Here is a 12,368-nt window from a genome sequence, read left to right as displayed (position 1 = left end):
AGTTCTGCCCTTCTGGGAAGAACTCAGGTTCGGCCGGCGAAAGTGGCTTCGGCCGCCGAACCTGTCTGTGGATGCATGGTTTGGCCGCCTAACCTTGCCCCCGAAAGCTGAGTTTTGGCTTGAAAGCAGACTTTTGGCCGCCGAAGGAAGGATTCGACCGCCGAAAGTGCCTGACTTTCGTCTCTGGAGTGGGACTTTCGGCCGCCGAAGGTGCTGCCGAAAGTGCCCGAGTTTCGTCTCTGGAGGAAGGGTTCGGCCGCCGAAGGTGCCGCCGAAAGTGCCCTGTCCAGCCTTTTCAAGGTTGTTTTCTATGCATGATTAAGTGATGTTTTAGAGGGTTTTTGGGGAGTTGTTTATGAGTTGTTTAGAGTGTGTTGGCACCTCATTCGAGTCCACCTGTGTAGGATCGGACCCGAGGGATCGAGGAGGCCATCAGTGTCAGCAGTTGCAGAGTTAGTCCAGTGTCTGCCAGAGGTGAGTAGAACTAAACTTAATCTTTATTTTATGAAATCAAATGCCTAAAGCATGCTCATGCATCATGTTTATATGTAATAGGTTGGTTGCACTAGTTACACGAATATGAAGCATTGCATTATTTATTGATGATGGAGATTGGACCAAGGACGACCCCACTAGCCCTAGAGATGTTGTGAGACCTGGCCGGGCCAGGCATACATTTTCAGTTGTTGTAAGACCTGGCCGGGCCAGGCATACGAAGGTTGTGAGACTCGGCTGGGCCGGGCATACTGAGACTTGAAGGGATGTTTTGGGGTTGGGTCCAATCCGTGATATGACTTGTTTGTGCTGTGACGCATTTCATGAAAGCATGTAATTAATGAACTGTTTTCTTTGTTTCTACTCACTGGGCTTTTTAGCTCACCCCTCTCCCCTAACCCCAGTGTTGCAGGTTTGAGGTTGATCGGGAAGTCTCAAGAGTTAAGGTTTTGCTTTTGTAATAGATTAGAGTTGTGTGGACATGTAATGTAAATTGATATAATGATTTGTAAGAGAATGTAATGTAAAGTTAAGTGGAGTTATGTTTATGGATTAGAAATGTGCTTGGCCCTAAGACTTGGTTAGTCCCTTTGTAGTACATGATGTATATAATGTTTTAATGTTATGGCTTTTGTTGAGTTGTGTTTGAACTAATCTTGTGGCATGTGTTGTTTACCACGCTAGTGTTTGATGAGGACCCTTGTAGAGGTCTTATGTTTGTGGTTTTGTTGCATGCACAGGTTAGGTTCTAGTTCCTTGGATGTGACTCCGGCTTGATGTATGTTGTGTTGACCCAGCTAGAGTTTTGATGAGGGCTCTAGTAGGGGGTTCTTGATGTTTCAGTTATGTCGCATACAGGTCAGGCTCGGTTTGTACATCAGATGTTTGAGTTTTTATGTTAAAGTTTCGATCATGTATGGGATTTGACCAGGTGATAGGAGGTATGTTTGGCTTGCTACGGGTCCCGGCGGCCTTAAGCCGATCTGGATCCTAGCGCCGGTGGCGGTTCGGGCCGTTACAAAGGGGTATCGGTTTCCGGGTTGTTACAGAGTTTTATGTAACAGCCCGGCCCTTTCACCGGCACTGTTACCGTTCACGGCCCAGGGCTATCCCTCGCCTGGCCTGTGCCACCTCGGGCTTTCCACTGGCGTCGTGAACAGCTCTTAACATCCATTCACCCTCACGGGTTCCTGGCAGGATTTGTCCCCTTGGGTTCTCGCATCGCATCCTTCCCCAAGTGGATTTGGCCCAAATTTCCCTTTGGAAATTAGGTCGCCTCCCCCACTACTCGAACCCTTGACCTCCCACTTTAAGGGAATAGTCTGGTGACCTCTGTTTGGCCGTTGGTCTGAGGATGGGCCACTGAGGAAAACTTGTGCCATATGCCCATGTTGGCCGTAAAGGCTCTGAAGGCGTTGCAGTCGAATTGCCTGCCGTTGTCTGAAACAAGCACCTTAGGGATGCCAAATCTGCAGATGATGTGCCCCCATACGAAATCTATCATCTGGCGGGCTGTAATTGTAGGAATTGCTTCCGCCTCTGGCCATTTTGAGAAGTACTCCACAGCCACTACCACGAATTTTCTCTGCCCCGTGGTCTTGGGAAAGGGCCCTAGGATGTCTATTCCCCATTGTGAGAACGGTCACGGGCTGGATATGCTGGATTGAGGAGTGGCCGGGATATTGATGGCGTTAGCAAACCTCTGGCATACATCGCATTTCCGGACGAACTCCTCTGCCTCTTTTTTGGCAGTGAGCCAGTAGTATCCTTGCCTGAATATTTTATTAGCCAGTGTTCCTACCCCTTCGTGAGCTCCGCATATTCCTCTGTGTATCTCTTCCATCACCTTCATTGCCTCCTCCGGGCTTACACACCGGAGCCAGGGGCTGGACTTCCCTCTTCTGTATAATGTCCCCCTTACTGCTTGGTAGTTAGCGGCTCGAGCTGCTATCTTTCTTGCTTCATCCTTGTCTTCAGGGAGCTTTTCTTTTTCTAGATACTCCAGGTATGGGGTCATTCAGGTCTGGCCTTGTTTTACCTACAACACAGTGGTTGTTTCATTAAAAGCTGGTGTGTTGACATGCTGTATGTATACTTCGTCAAGGAGCTGTTCTAATTCTTCCTTGGACAACCGACTAAGCAGGTCTGCTTCCTCATTTCTCTCTCGAGGTATTCTTTGGTATTTGACGATGGTTCCCCGACCCTTGAGTTCGGCTTCTATGGCTTTTACCTTTGCTAAATAATCCTGCATGGTTGGACCTCTGGCCTGATATACCCCAGTTACCTGATTGATCACTAGCTGGGAGTCACTATTCACTTCGAGGTCGGTTACCCCTACCTCCATTACCACCAGCATCCCATTTATTAAAGCTTCATACTCTGCCACGTTATTGGAGGTCTTGAATTCCAGGCATAGGGCATAGTAGACCTTAAACTCTCCAGGTCCTTTAAGCATTATCCCGGCGCCACTGCCCCCGGCGCTTGATGCCCCGTCTACGTACAACTTCTAGTCAAATTCTTGGGGAGGGTCTTCTTTTCTCCCACTCCCCGACGCTTCAGAAGATGACTCTCCCTGTTCCTCGTTGAACGAGCATTCAGCTATGAAGTCAGCAAGGGCCTGAGATTTTATAGAGGTCCGAGGTCGATATTCTAGGCAGTAAGGGCTAATTTCCATGGACCAAGCGAGCATCCGACCTGATGTTTCTGGCCTACGCAAAACCTTCTTCAGAGGTTGGTCCGTCATCACTATACCTTGATGGCTTTCCAGATAGATCCTAAACTTTCGGACGGCTAGCAACAGAGCATACGCCACCTTTTCAATGTTCAGGTATCTGGTCTCGGCACCCTTAAGTACCTTGCTGACGTAAAATACCGGCTTTTGTTCTCCTTCATCTACCCTTACCAATACTGCACTGATCGCTTATTCAGAGGCTGCCAAGTATATCAAAAGTTCCTCTCCTTTCAAGGGGCTACTGAGTACATGGGGGGAGCTGAGGTAGCCTTTAAGCTCTTCGAAAGCCTCTCGGCAGTCTTCCGTCCATTCAAAGTTTGGTACCTTCCTCAACTTCTTAAAGAACGGCAAGCATTTCTCTGCCGACCTAGACATAAAGCGATTTAACGCCACTACTCTCCTAGTTAATCTCTGAACATCCCTTACACAGGTTGGCTCTGGCATATTCAGTATAGCTTTTATTTTCTCTGGATTGGGCTCGATGCCTTTCCCACTCACCATGTATCCTAGGAACTTTCCTCCTCTGATGAAGAAAGCACACTTTGCTGGGTTCAGCCTCATTCTATACTGTTCTAGCACATCAAATACTTCCCTCAGATCTATCATATGCTGCTGGAAAGTGGGGCTTTTGACCACCATATCATCTACATACACCTCTACATTTCTGCCGATCTGATCTTTGAAGACCTTGTTCATCAGTCTTTGATATGTTGCCTCGGCATTTTTCAGACCGAAGGGCATGGCTTTATAGCAATAAGTCCCTTCTTCTGTTATGAACGAAGTCTTTTCTTCATCTGACCTGTCCATTGGAATTTGGTGATAGCCAGACATAGCATCCAAAGAAGACATGTAATCGAAACCGGCCGTAGAGTCGACCATTTTATTAATGTCGGGGAGGGGGTAACAATCTTTTGGACAGGCCTGATTCAGGTCGGTAAAATCTATGCACATCCTATTTTTGCCATTGGCTTTTTTGACTAATACAGGATTTGCTAACCACTGCGGGTACATGACTTCCCTAATAAAGCATGCCTCTTCTAACTTCTGCACTTCCTCCCTGATGGCCTGTTGCTTCTCCCTTCCGACCACCCTCTTCTTCTGCTTTACCGGTCTAGCGTCGGAGAGAACGTTCAGCTTATGGGTCATCACCTCAGGGTCAATCCCGGGCATATCAGAAGGCTTCCAAGCGAAGCTCGATGCGTGGCCTCGGATCAAGGTCATGACTTCAGTTTTTTGTTCTTCGGTGAGGCTAGCATTGAGACTGAAGATTTTATCTGTTTCTGCTTCTAATAAAGGGAAAGTCTTCAGTCTTCCGACCGGCTCTGTTCTGGTTTCTTTCTCCTCGTCCCTGACCTCTAACACCTCTGAGTTGAGCCTCTCTGCCACCGAGCTCGGCTCCGCCACTGTGGCTAAGTATACTGCTCTCGCTTCCTCCTGGCTTCCCCGGACTACTCCTACTCCTGCCTTAGTTGGGAACTTCAATGCCAGATATCTGATACTGGTGACTGCCTCGAAGTCAAACAAGGTAGGCCTCCCCAAGATGGCGTTGTAGCTCAACTGGAGTTTAACCACTAAGAACACCGCATAATAGGTGCGAGTTCTTGGTGCTTCGCCTAGGGTGAGAGCCAGCTTCACTTTCCCTTCTACGGGTACTGGTATCCCTCCAATCCCCTTGACCGGTGCCTGATCTCGAACTAGCTGTTCCTCGGGGATTCCCATCTGTTGGAAAACTCGGTAGGGTAATAAGTTCACCTTGCTCCCATCATCCACTAAAATCTTCTTGACTCGATAGTTGTTGATGATAGCTTCAACGACAAGGGCGTCGTCATGGGGCATCTGAACACCCTGGGCATCCTCTGGAGAGAAGGTGATGGTTACCGGAGAGTGCTCAACTACCTGCATGACCTCGGCGCCGCTGCTCTCTCCCTCTCGACTCCTCTTTTTTCCCCTACGGCTCATCCGACCTCCTATTCCCCCAACAATCATGTTGATGGTCCCACTAGTCCCATCATTCACCGGTCCAATTCCTGTCTTCCTTGACACTTGTGCTGCCGGATTGGGCTGAGGCCTCTGTCCCTCTGGTTTCCTTACGAAGTTCTTGAAGTGCCCTTTTTTTATCAACCTTTCGATCTCTGTAATCAACTGGAAGCAGTTATTGGTGTCGTGGCCGTGTGTGCGATGGTATTGACAATATTTGTCAGGATCTCGCTGGCTTGCTTTCGTTTTCATAGGCCTAGGCCATTGAAGGAACTCCTTGTCCTGGACAGCCATGAGCACCTCGGCTCTAGAGACATTGAGAGGGGTCGGTGTTTCCGGAACCCACAGGGGGAGTGACCTTTACTCTGAGGCCCGAGGAGGGAGAGTTCTTTGGTCCCTGCGCTCCCAGGGTTGTCTATACGGTTCAGGTCTCTTGCCATGCTTTTTCTCATGCCTCTACAGCCTTCCCTCCTCCGGTGCTTTCCCCTTATCCGTCGCTCCTTTGGCAAACCTGCTTGTCACTAAGGCATCATCCTGCTTTATGTATTTTTCAGCCCGCTTCATTACCTCGGCTAGTGAGGTCGGAGGCTTCCTGCTCAGTGAACCAAAGAACTCAGCTGAGGTCGTCCCCTTCTGCATGGCTTCTACAGCCCTTCCTTCATCGAGCTCAGAAATTTGCAAGGCCTCCGTGTTGAAACGGGCGACGTATTCCCTAAGTGATTCGTCTCTCCTCTGTCTGACCGTCTCCAGGTAACTGGTCTTCCTATCTGCGGGCACCCCGGTGATGAACCGGCTGATGAAGCGGGTGGCCAGATCTCCAAAGCTACTAATACTTCCTGCCTCAAGGCTGTTGAACCATGCCCGTGCTGGCCCCGAGAGCGTCGTAGGAAATACCTTGCACATCAGGGCGTCTGACAAAGTTTGCAGCTCCATGAAAGTCTTATAGTTCAAGACATGCTCCCTGGGGTTCCCCGCCCCGTCGTACGCGGCCATAGGCGGCATCATAAACTTCTTGGGGACAGTCTCTTGCTGTACCCACTTCGAGAAGGGTGAAGAGGTGGGCAGGAGGGCCTGGTTCTGATCCTTCATTCCTAGCTCGGCCAAGAGTTGCTCTCTCATCTTTTGCAACTTCTGGTCTACACTCTCCCCTTCCTGCCTGGGCTTCCTCTCTTGGCAGCCCTCCTCTTCCCATGTCTCGCTCCCCCCTCTTCCGGTGATTCCGGCGGAGTAGCTATCGACTTCATCATTCTCTATCAGCTCCCTCGCCCTCCTTCCATGAACTCGAGCTTCCGGCTCTTCCTCTTCTCCGGCTTTCCTCCTCCCATCTCCGGTTTCTTGGCTGACGGCTCTGGGGTGGTTGAAGGTAGGCTGAGGTTCGTTGGTCTGGGGTTCTTCTACCACTGGCGATACGTTTGCGGGGGTACTAAGGCCCCGTTGTTGCATTATTTGCCCCAACCAGTGGGCGGTATTCTGCAGTTGAAGGGCCATAGTTTGGAGGTCCTGATTGGACAAGGTAGCGGTGGGAGCATTCCCTGCCAAGCTTGGCGAGGGATTGAAAGGAATAGGTGTTTGGTTATTTGGTGTTGTAGGACTAGAAAAGGAGAACTTCTGCCCCTCTTGGGCAGAGCTCAGGTCGTTTGGAGTGACGTTGTTTTTGTTGTGGTTAGCCATTGTGGATCTCAGTGGGTATTTGTGAGAGTGGAACTCCGGCAATGAAAAGATCTCCTTCGTTCCCACAGACGGCGCCAATTGATGATCTGAGATCCAGAAAATAGGGTTTTACAATAGGTTCTGTAAAACTGGAAAAGTTTAGACCTAGAGAAGAGTATTTCTCCTTTTATATGATTCCTTTTGTCTGCTAGTGACGTGTTAACAGACTACGTTGATACGGACGTACGAGGGAATCATATCTCTGTCCCATGCGTAACGGCCCCTGATTCTCCCGGACGCGCATACGGGTGGTCCCAAGTGAAGGAAGGGTAGGTCTTCTTCCTTATTCTGGGCCGGACCGAATGATATGATATGGGATGAACCCGGGGAGGATTTTATTCATCGGGCCCAAAGGGCTTAGACCGACCTGATTGAAGAGATTGATGGGAGTCCGGCCTTCAGGCTGAGTGGGCCGGGCTTGATACATGTGATGAGGCTTGAAGGTCCCTAGAAGAGGACCTGGTGTCGTGGGCCTAACCCTAGACCGGGGTGAAAAAATCCAGCGGTCATCAAATTCGAAAATAAATCAAGCTCACAAGACTTAACAAATTGAATATTTTGAATTTCAAATTTAGTTTGTTTATAAAAAAGATTAAAAATTAAGTTTAAATTTGATTTATTTAGAAATTAAATTGAGTCATTTTATCAAATTAAATTTCAAAGAATATAAACAGTTTAATCCATTTACGGACTAATCATTCAGCTCAATGGATCCGAAGGTATTTTACTCCATAATGAGCTAATCTCATAAAAATAAAAATGAAAATGAAAATAAAATAAGTGTACGAGGCAAGAAGGAAAGGTGGGACCAAGGAAGATTGAAGGCCTATCCATGTAAAATCTTAGCCGAGTCAGCAAAGGATAGTCTCCTATGGATAAGGATTTCAGCAAAAGAAAAATCACGGGTAAAAAAGGAAAAAAAGATTGCCTTCGTTATCTATTTATGCTTGTAATTTATCTGCAACTCCCACCATCAATCAACAACGCTTCAAGGCACAAGCTTCATAACCCTACTCAATCTCTTCAACTCACAGCACCCAAAATTCAAAACACCAAACTATTGTACTAATGATTTAATGGCTTCAACTTCATCGTTGTACGAAGTGTTAGGGATACCAGTGAACGCAAGTGGCCACGAGATTAAAGCAGCCTACAGAAAACTAGCAAGAGCTTTGCATCCTGATGTTGTGTCTGTAAAACAGAAGGATATGTCAGCCAATGAATTCATGAAAATCCATGCAGCTTATTCCACCTTGTCTGATCCTGATAAACGAGCAAATTATGACAGGGATCTTCATAGGTTTCGCCAGCGGCCTACTGGCTTATCTTCTCTCAGCTCTGCGACAATAGCTGCTGCTTCTGGTTATGCTTATTGCGGTAGAAACTGGGAGACTGATCAGTGTTGGTAGTGATTTTTTCTTCTTTTTTTTAGATTTCTGTGTCTTTTCTTGCCCGAATGTGTTTTAGCTGAAAAGGGTTGTCGATTTTGATTCTCTGTTTCAAATATTCTGCACTAGATCGAAACAGAGTAGAAGACAACCACATGGCAGAAATGGCATCTGTATTTAGACAGACCATTGTATATGTAATAAATCTTTCGGTTCCCCTCTTAGAGCAACGACGAACGGATACCTCGGGACAGGGCAACCTTTGTTGGTTGGCTCATGATACACTCACTCTACAGTGGACAAGTTCCAACTATGGACAAGTATAATTTAAAAAAAAAAACTAATTGGATTAAAATTGCAAAATTACATTTTCATGTGGGTAAATTTAAATTTCAAATATTAATTTTAAAAATAAATTAAAATTACATATAATTAATATTTAAATAATAAATTTAAAATTAAAATGTTTAGATAAACTTAAAAAAAAACATTAGGATTTTTTTTTTCTATTGAATTGAGCAAGGGCACAATGTTTATCTATTTCCAATGGATAAAAACCCTCTAAGTAAAGAGAGAGAAATGGACAGAACATAGATTATGTATTTGCTTTTATTGTGGGGAGATAATGACATGTCGCTGCCAAATCACCCATTCATCTTTCTTTCTTTGAAAACAAATGTCCCCAAACTTCATGTTTATCGTGCAGCGCTAGCCTTGTGGTGACTCATTGCCCGTGTGAAAATAAATTAAGTTATTTCTTTTTTCCACATAAGCTCTTAATCATGCTGATGGTTTGAAGTTAGTCGAACATTATCGACTTTTATAATTCACTTCCCCAATTTTTAAAATATTAAGATTTTAACCCAGCGAAAACACACGGCACTATTATAAAATTACAAAATATATATTATTTAATTTTAATGATATAAAAAAATTTATTAATTAATTCATTAATTTTAAAAATATATTAAAATATTTTTAAATTATTAAAAAATTTATTAATTAGTTATTTATAAATAGTGGTCAATACAAAAAGAATATTCCAATTAATTGGAATCAACCCTATAAATTTTAAAAGCAATTTTTTTTATTCAGACTAAATTATAGATTTTATTAAACCATAAGAAATGAATTATAATTTCACATAATTTAAAAATTTTTAGAATGATAAAAAGTTGCTGCAGCACATATTTTATTTTATGTTATTAGAATAAATGAGATTTTTAAAAATTAAATTATTATTTAAAATATATATATAAATCATATCAAATATAAAAATATTTTTATTGCTATATTTGCAGTTATATTTGTGAATGGGACACCTTAAGAAAGATGTCTGATGCCAATTCCAAATTTTGTTTATATGAACTCAATGTTTTTATATGATTTCTATCATAATTAATATAAATTAAGAATAATGTTAACGTTGTAACCATAGATGTAGGAGAAAAATCCGTCTAACCATTCTCTATCTCTCTCTCCCTGTTTAGCGAACAAAATTCATCGCCGGCACCAACTGTACCACCATGCACGACCACCATTTGCCCCTCCACATTGCCTCTCGTAGCTGATACAAGAGATACAAGCATCAAAACTTCTCCATAAAACCAAAAGAACGTATAAAAAAGAGAAGAAAGAAAAAATTTATTAAACACCTTGATCTCCAGCACAAACACAAAGAATCAAGAAATGCATACCCTTCACCATTAATAGCAAAAACAGTTTCTTTCTTTCTTTCTTTCTTTTCTCCCTAGAATTTCTACTATTGGCAATAAAATTTTCCCATTGAAAGTGTTTTGATCTTAAACTCTAGGCCTTCTTGTCCGCCTTGGCCATGGCGGACATCGTGAAAGAGATCCTGGCAAGGCCAATACAATTAGCGGACCAGGTGACAAAGTCCATTGATGAGGCACAATCTTTCAAGCAGGATTGTCAAGAACTTAAAGCCAAAACAGAGAAGCTCGCAATACTTTTACGCCAAGCAGCTCGTGCAAGCAACGTCCTTTATCAACGCCCAACCAGACGCATCATCGATGACACAGAGCAAGTCCTTGATAAAGCTCTTACTCTTGTCATTAAATGTCGTGCCACTGGCCTAATGAAACGAATGTTCACCATTATCCCTTCTGGTGCCTTTCGAAAAACTTCAATGCAGTTGGAGAATTCAATAGGCGATGTTTCTTGGTTACTGCGTGTCTCAGCTTCTGCTGATGATAGAGATGATGAGTACTTAGGGCTGCCTCCTATTGCTGCAAATGAACCGATTCTGTGTCTCATATGGGAACAAATTGCTCTACTTTTTACAGGTTCTTTAGAAGAGAGATCAGATGCTGCAGCTTCTTTGGTTTCTTTAGCTAGAGATAATGATCGGTATGGGAAGTTGATCATTGAGGAAGGCGGAGTTCCTCCATTGCTTAAGTTGCTTAAAGAAGGGCAAATGATGGGTCAAGAAAATGCTGTTAGGGCCATTGGATTATTAGGACGTGACCCAGAAAGTGTCGAACAGCTTGTGAATGCTGGGGTTTGCAATGTGTTTGCGAAAATCCTCAAAGAAGGTCATATGAAAGTTCAAGCTGTTGTGGCTTGGGCTGTGTCTGAATTGGCTGCAAATTATCCCAAATGCCAAGATCATTTTGCACAAAACAATATAATTCGGTTTCTTGTTACTCATCTTGCTTTTGAGACGGTTCAAGAACATAGCAAGTATGCAATTGCTAGTAAGCAATCAATATCAATTCATTCAGTTGTCATGGCCAGTAATAACCCAAATGAAAAAAAGAAAGAAGATGAAAACACAAGGATTTCTCATCCAACGAACCATAACACTTCTAACCAAATGCACAATTTGGTAACCAACACTATGAAGCAAAATCAAACACCAACTCAGATAAAAAATCAAACACATCATCCACACCAAGGAAGGGGCAACCAAAGCAATTCAAAACGTCATCACCATCATGTTTTAACTGGGACTAGCATCAAAGGGAGGGAATGTGAAGACCCTGCTACAAAAGCGCAAATGAAAGCCATGGCAGCTAGAGCACTTTGGCAACTCTGCAAGGGAAATGTCACTATATGCCAAAGCATAACCGAGTCGCGAGCGCTTTTATGCTTCACAGTTTTGTTAGAGAAAGGTCCTGAAGATGTTCAATCCCATTCAGCAATGGCATTAATGGAAATCACAGCAGTAGCTGAAAAAAATTCTGATTTAAGACGCTCTGCTTTCAAACCCACTTCCCCAACCGCTAAAGCAGTTGTTGATCACCTTCTAAAAGTAATTGAAAAGGCAGATTCAGACCTCCTCATACCCTGCATCAGTGCCATAGGCAACTTAGCCAGGACCTTTCGAGCAACAGAAACAAGGATGATTGGGCCATTAGTGAAGCTACTAGATGAAAGGGAGCCTGAAATTACAATGGAAGCAGCAATTGCTCTCAACAAATTTGCATCCACAGAAAATTACCTGTGTGTTACTCATTCAAAGGCTATAATCAATGCAGGAGGTGCCAAGCACTTGATTCAACTAGTTTACTTTGGAGAGCAAATGGTTCAAATTCCTTCATTGCGTTTGGTTTGCTACATCGCATTGAGTTGCCCAGATAGCGACGTTCTTGCAAATGAAGAGGTTCTGATTGTGCTAGAATGGTCATCAAAGCAATCACATTTTGTCCAAGATTACACAATTGAACCTCTATTGATTGATGCAAAGAGGAGACTGGAGCTCTATCAGTCAAGAGGCTCAAGGGGATTCCATTAACTATGCAACTCTGTAACATCATGAAAGTATTTATCTGCATTGAATTTACGCGGACCTGTAATATAAATAAATGGTGAGATCCACATAAAATCTCATATATTTTATATTACAGGTCCATATAGATCAGTTTAGAAAAAATTTTGCTCGTCGTTGAGAAGCTCTTTGATTATTTTTTGTTCTATGGAATGTACATAATGTAGCTTTTTTTTCTTACGTGAAAAATTAGTAATTGTTCAGAAAATTTCACAAACACATTGTAGACTGCAAATTCTCTTTCATTTTTTGCTTCTCTAAATGTTTAATTTCATCT

General features: G+C 43.8%; 2 protein-coding genes across 2 annotated transcripts; both read left to right on the top strand.

Moving 5' to 3' along the window:
• The first annotated feature begins 7,867 nt into the window (after positions 1–7,867).
• LOC110613203 (chaperone protein dnaJ 11, chloroplastic) lies at positions 7,868–8,525 on the top strand. The gene has a single exon (XM_021754223.2). It carries the CDS (start codon positions 7,990–7,992, stop codon positions 8,320–8,322), a length of 333 nt encoding a protein of 110 aa, XP_021609915.1. The 5' UTR covers positions 7,868–7,989; the 3' UTR covers positions 8,323–8,525.
• A 1,104-nt stretch (positions 8,526–9,629) lies between these two features.
• Positions 9,630–12,077, top strand: LOC110613277. Its single transcript, XM_021754329.2, has one exon. The coding sequence runs from the start codon at positions 10,136–10,138 to the stop codon at positions 12,056–12,058; it is 1,923 nt and encodes a 640-aa protein (XP_021610021.1). The 5' UTR covers positions 9,630–10,135; the 3' UTR covers positions 12,059–12,077.
• The last annotated feature ends 291 nt before the right edge of the window (positions 12,078–12,368 follow it).

This window comes from Manihot esculenta, chromosome 4 (genome assembly GCF_001659605.2).
Source record: "Manihot esculenta cultivar AM560-2 chromosome 4, M.esculenta_v8, whole genome shotgun sequence".
NCBI lineage: Eukaryota > Viridiplantae > Streptophyta > Magnoliopsida > Malpighiales > Euphorbiaceae > Manihot > Manihot esculenta.
Note: the sequence above shows the minus strand (reverse complement) of the source record. Positions and strands in the feature narration are given on the sequence as shown.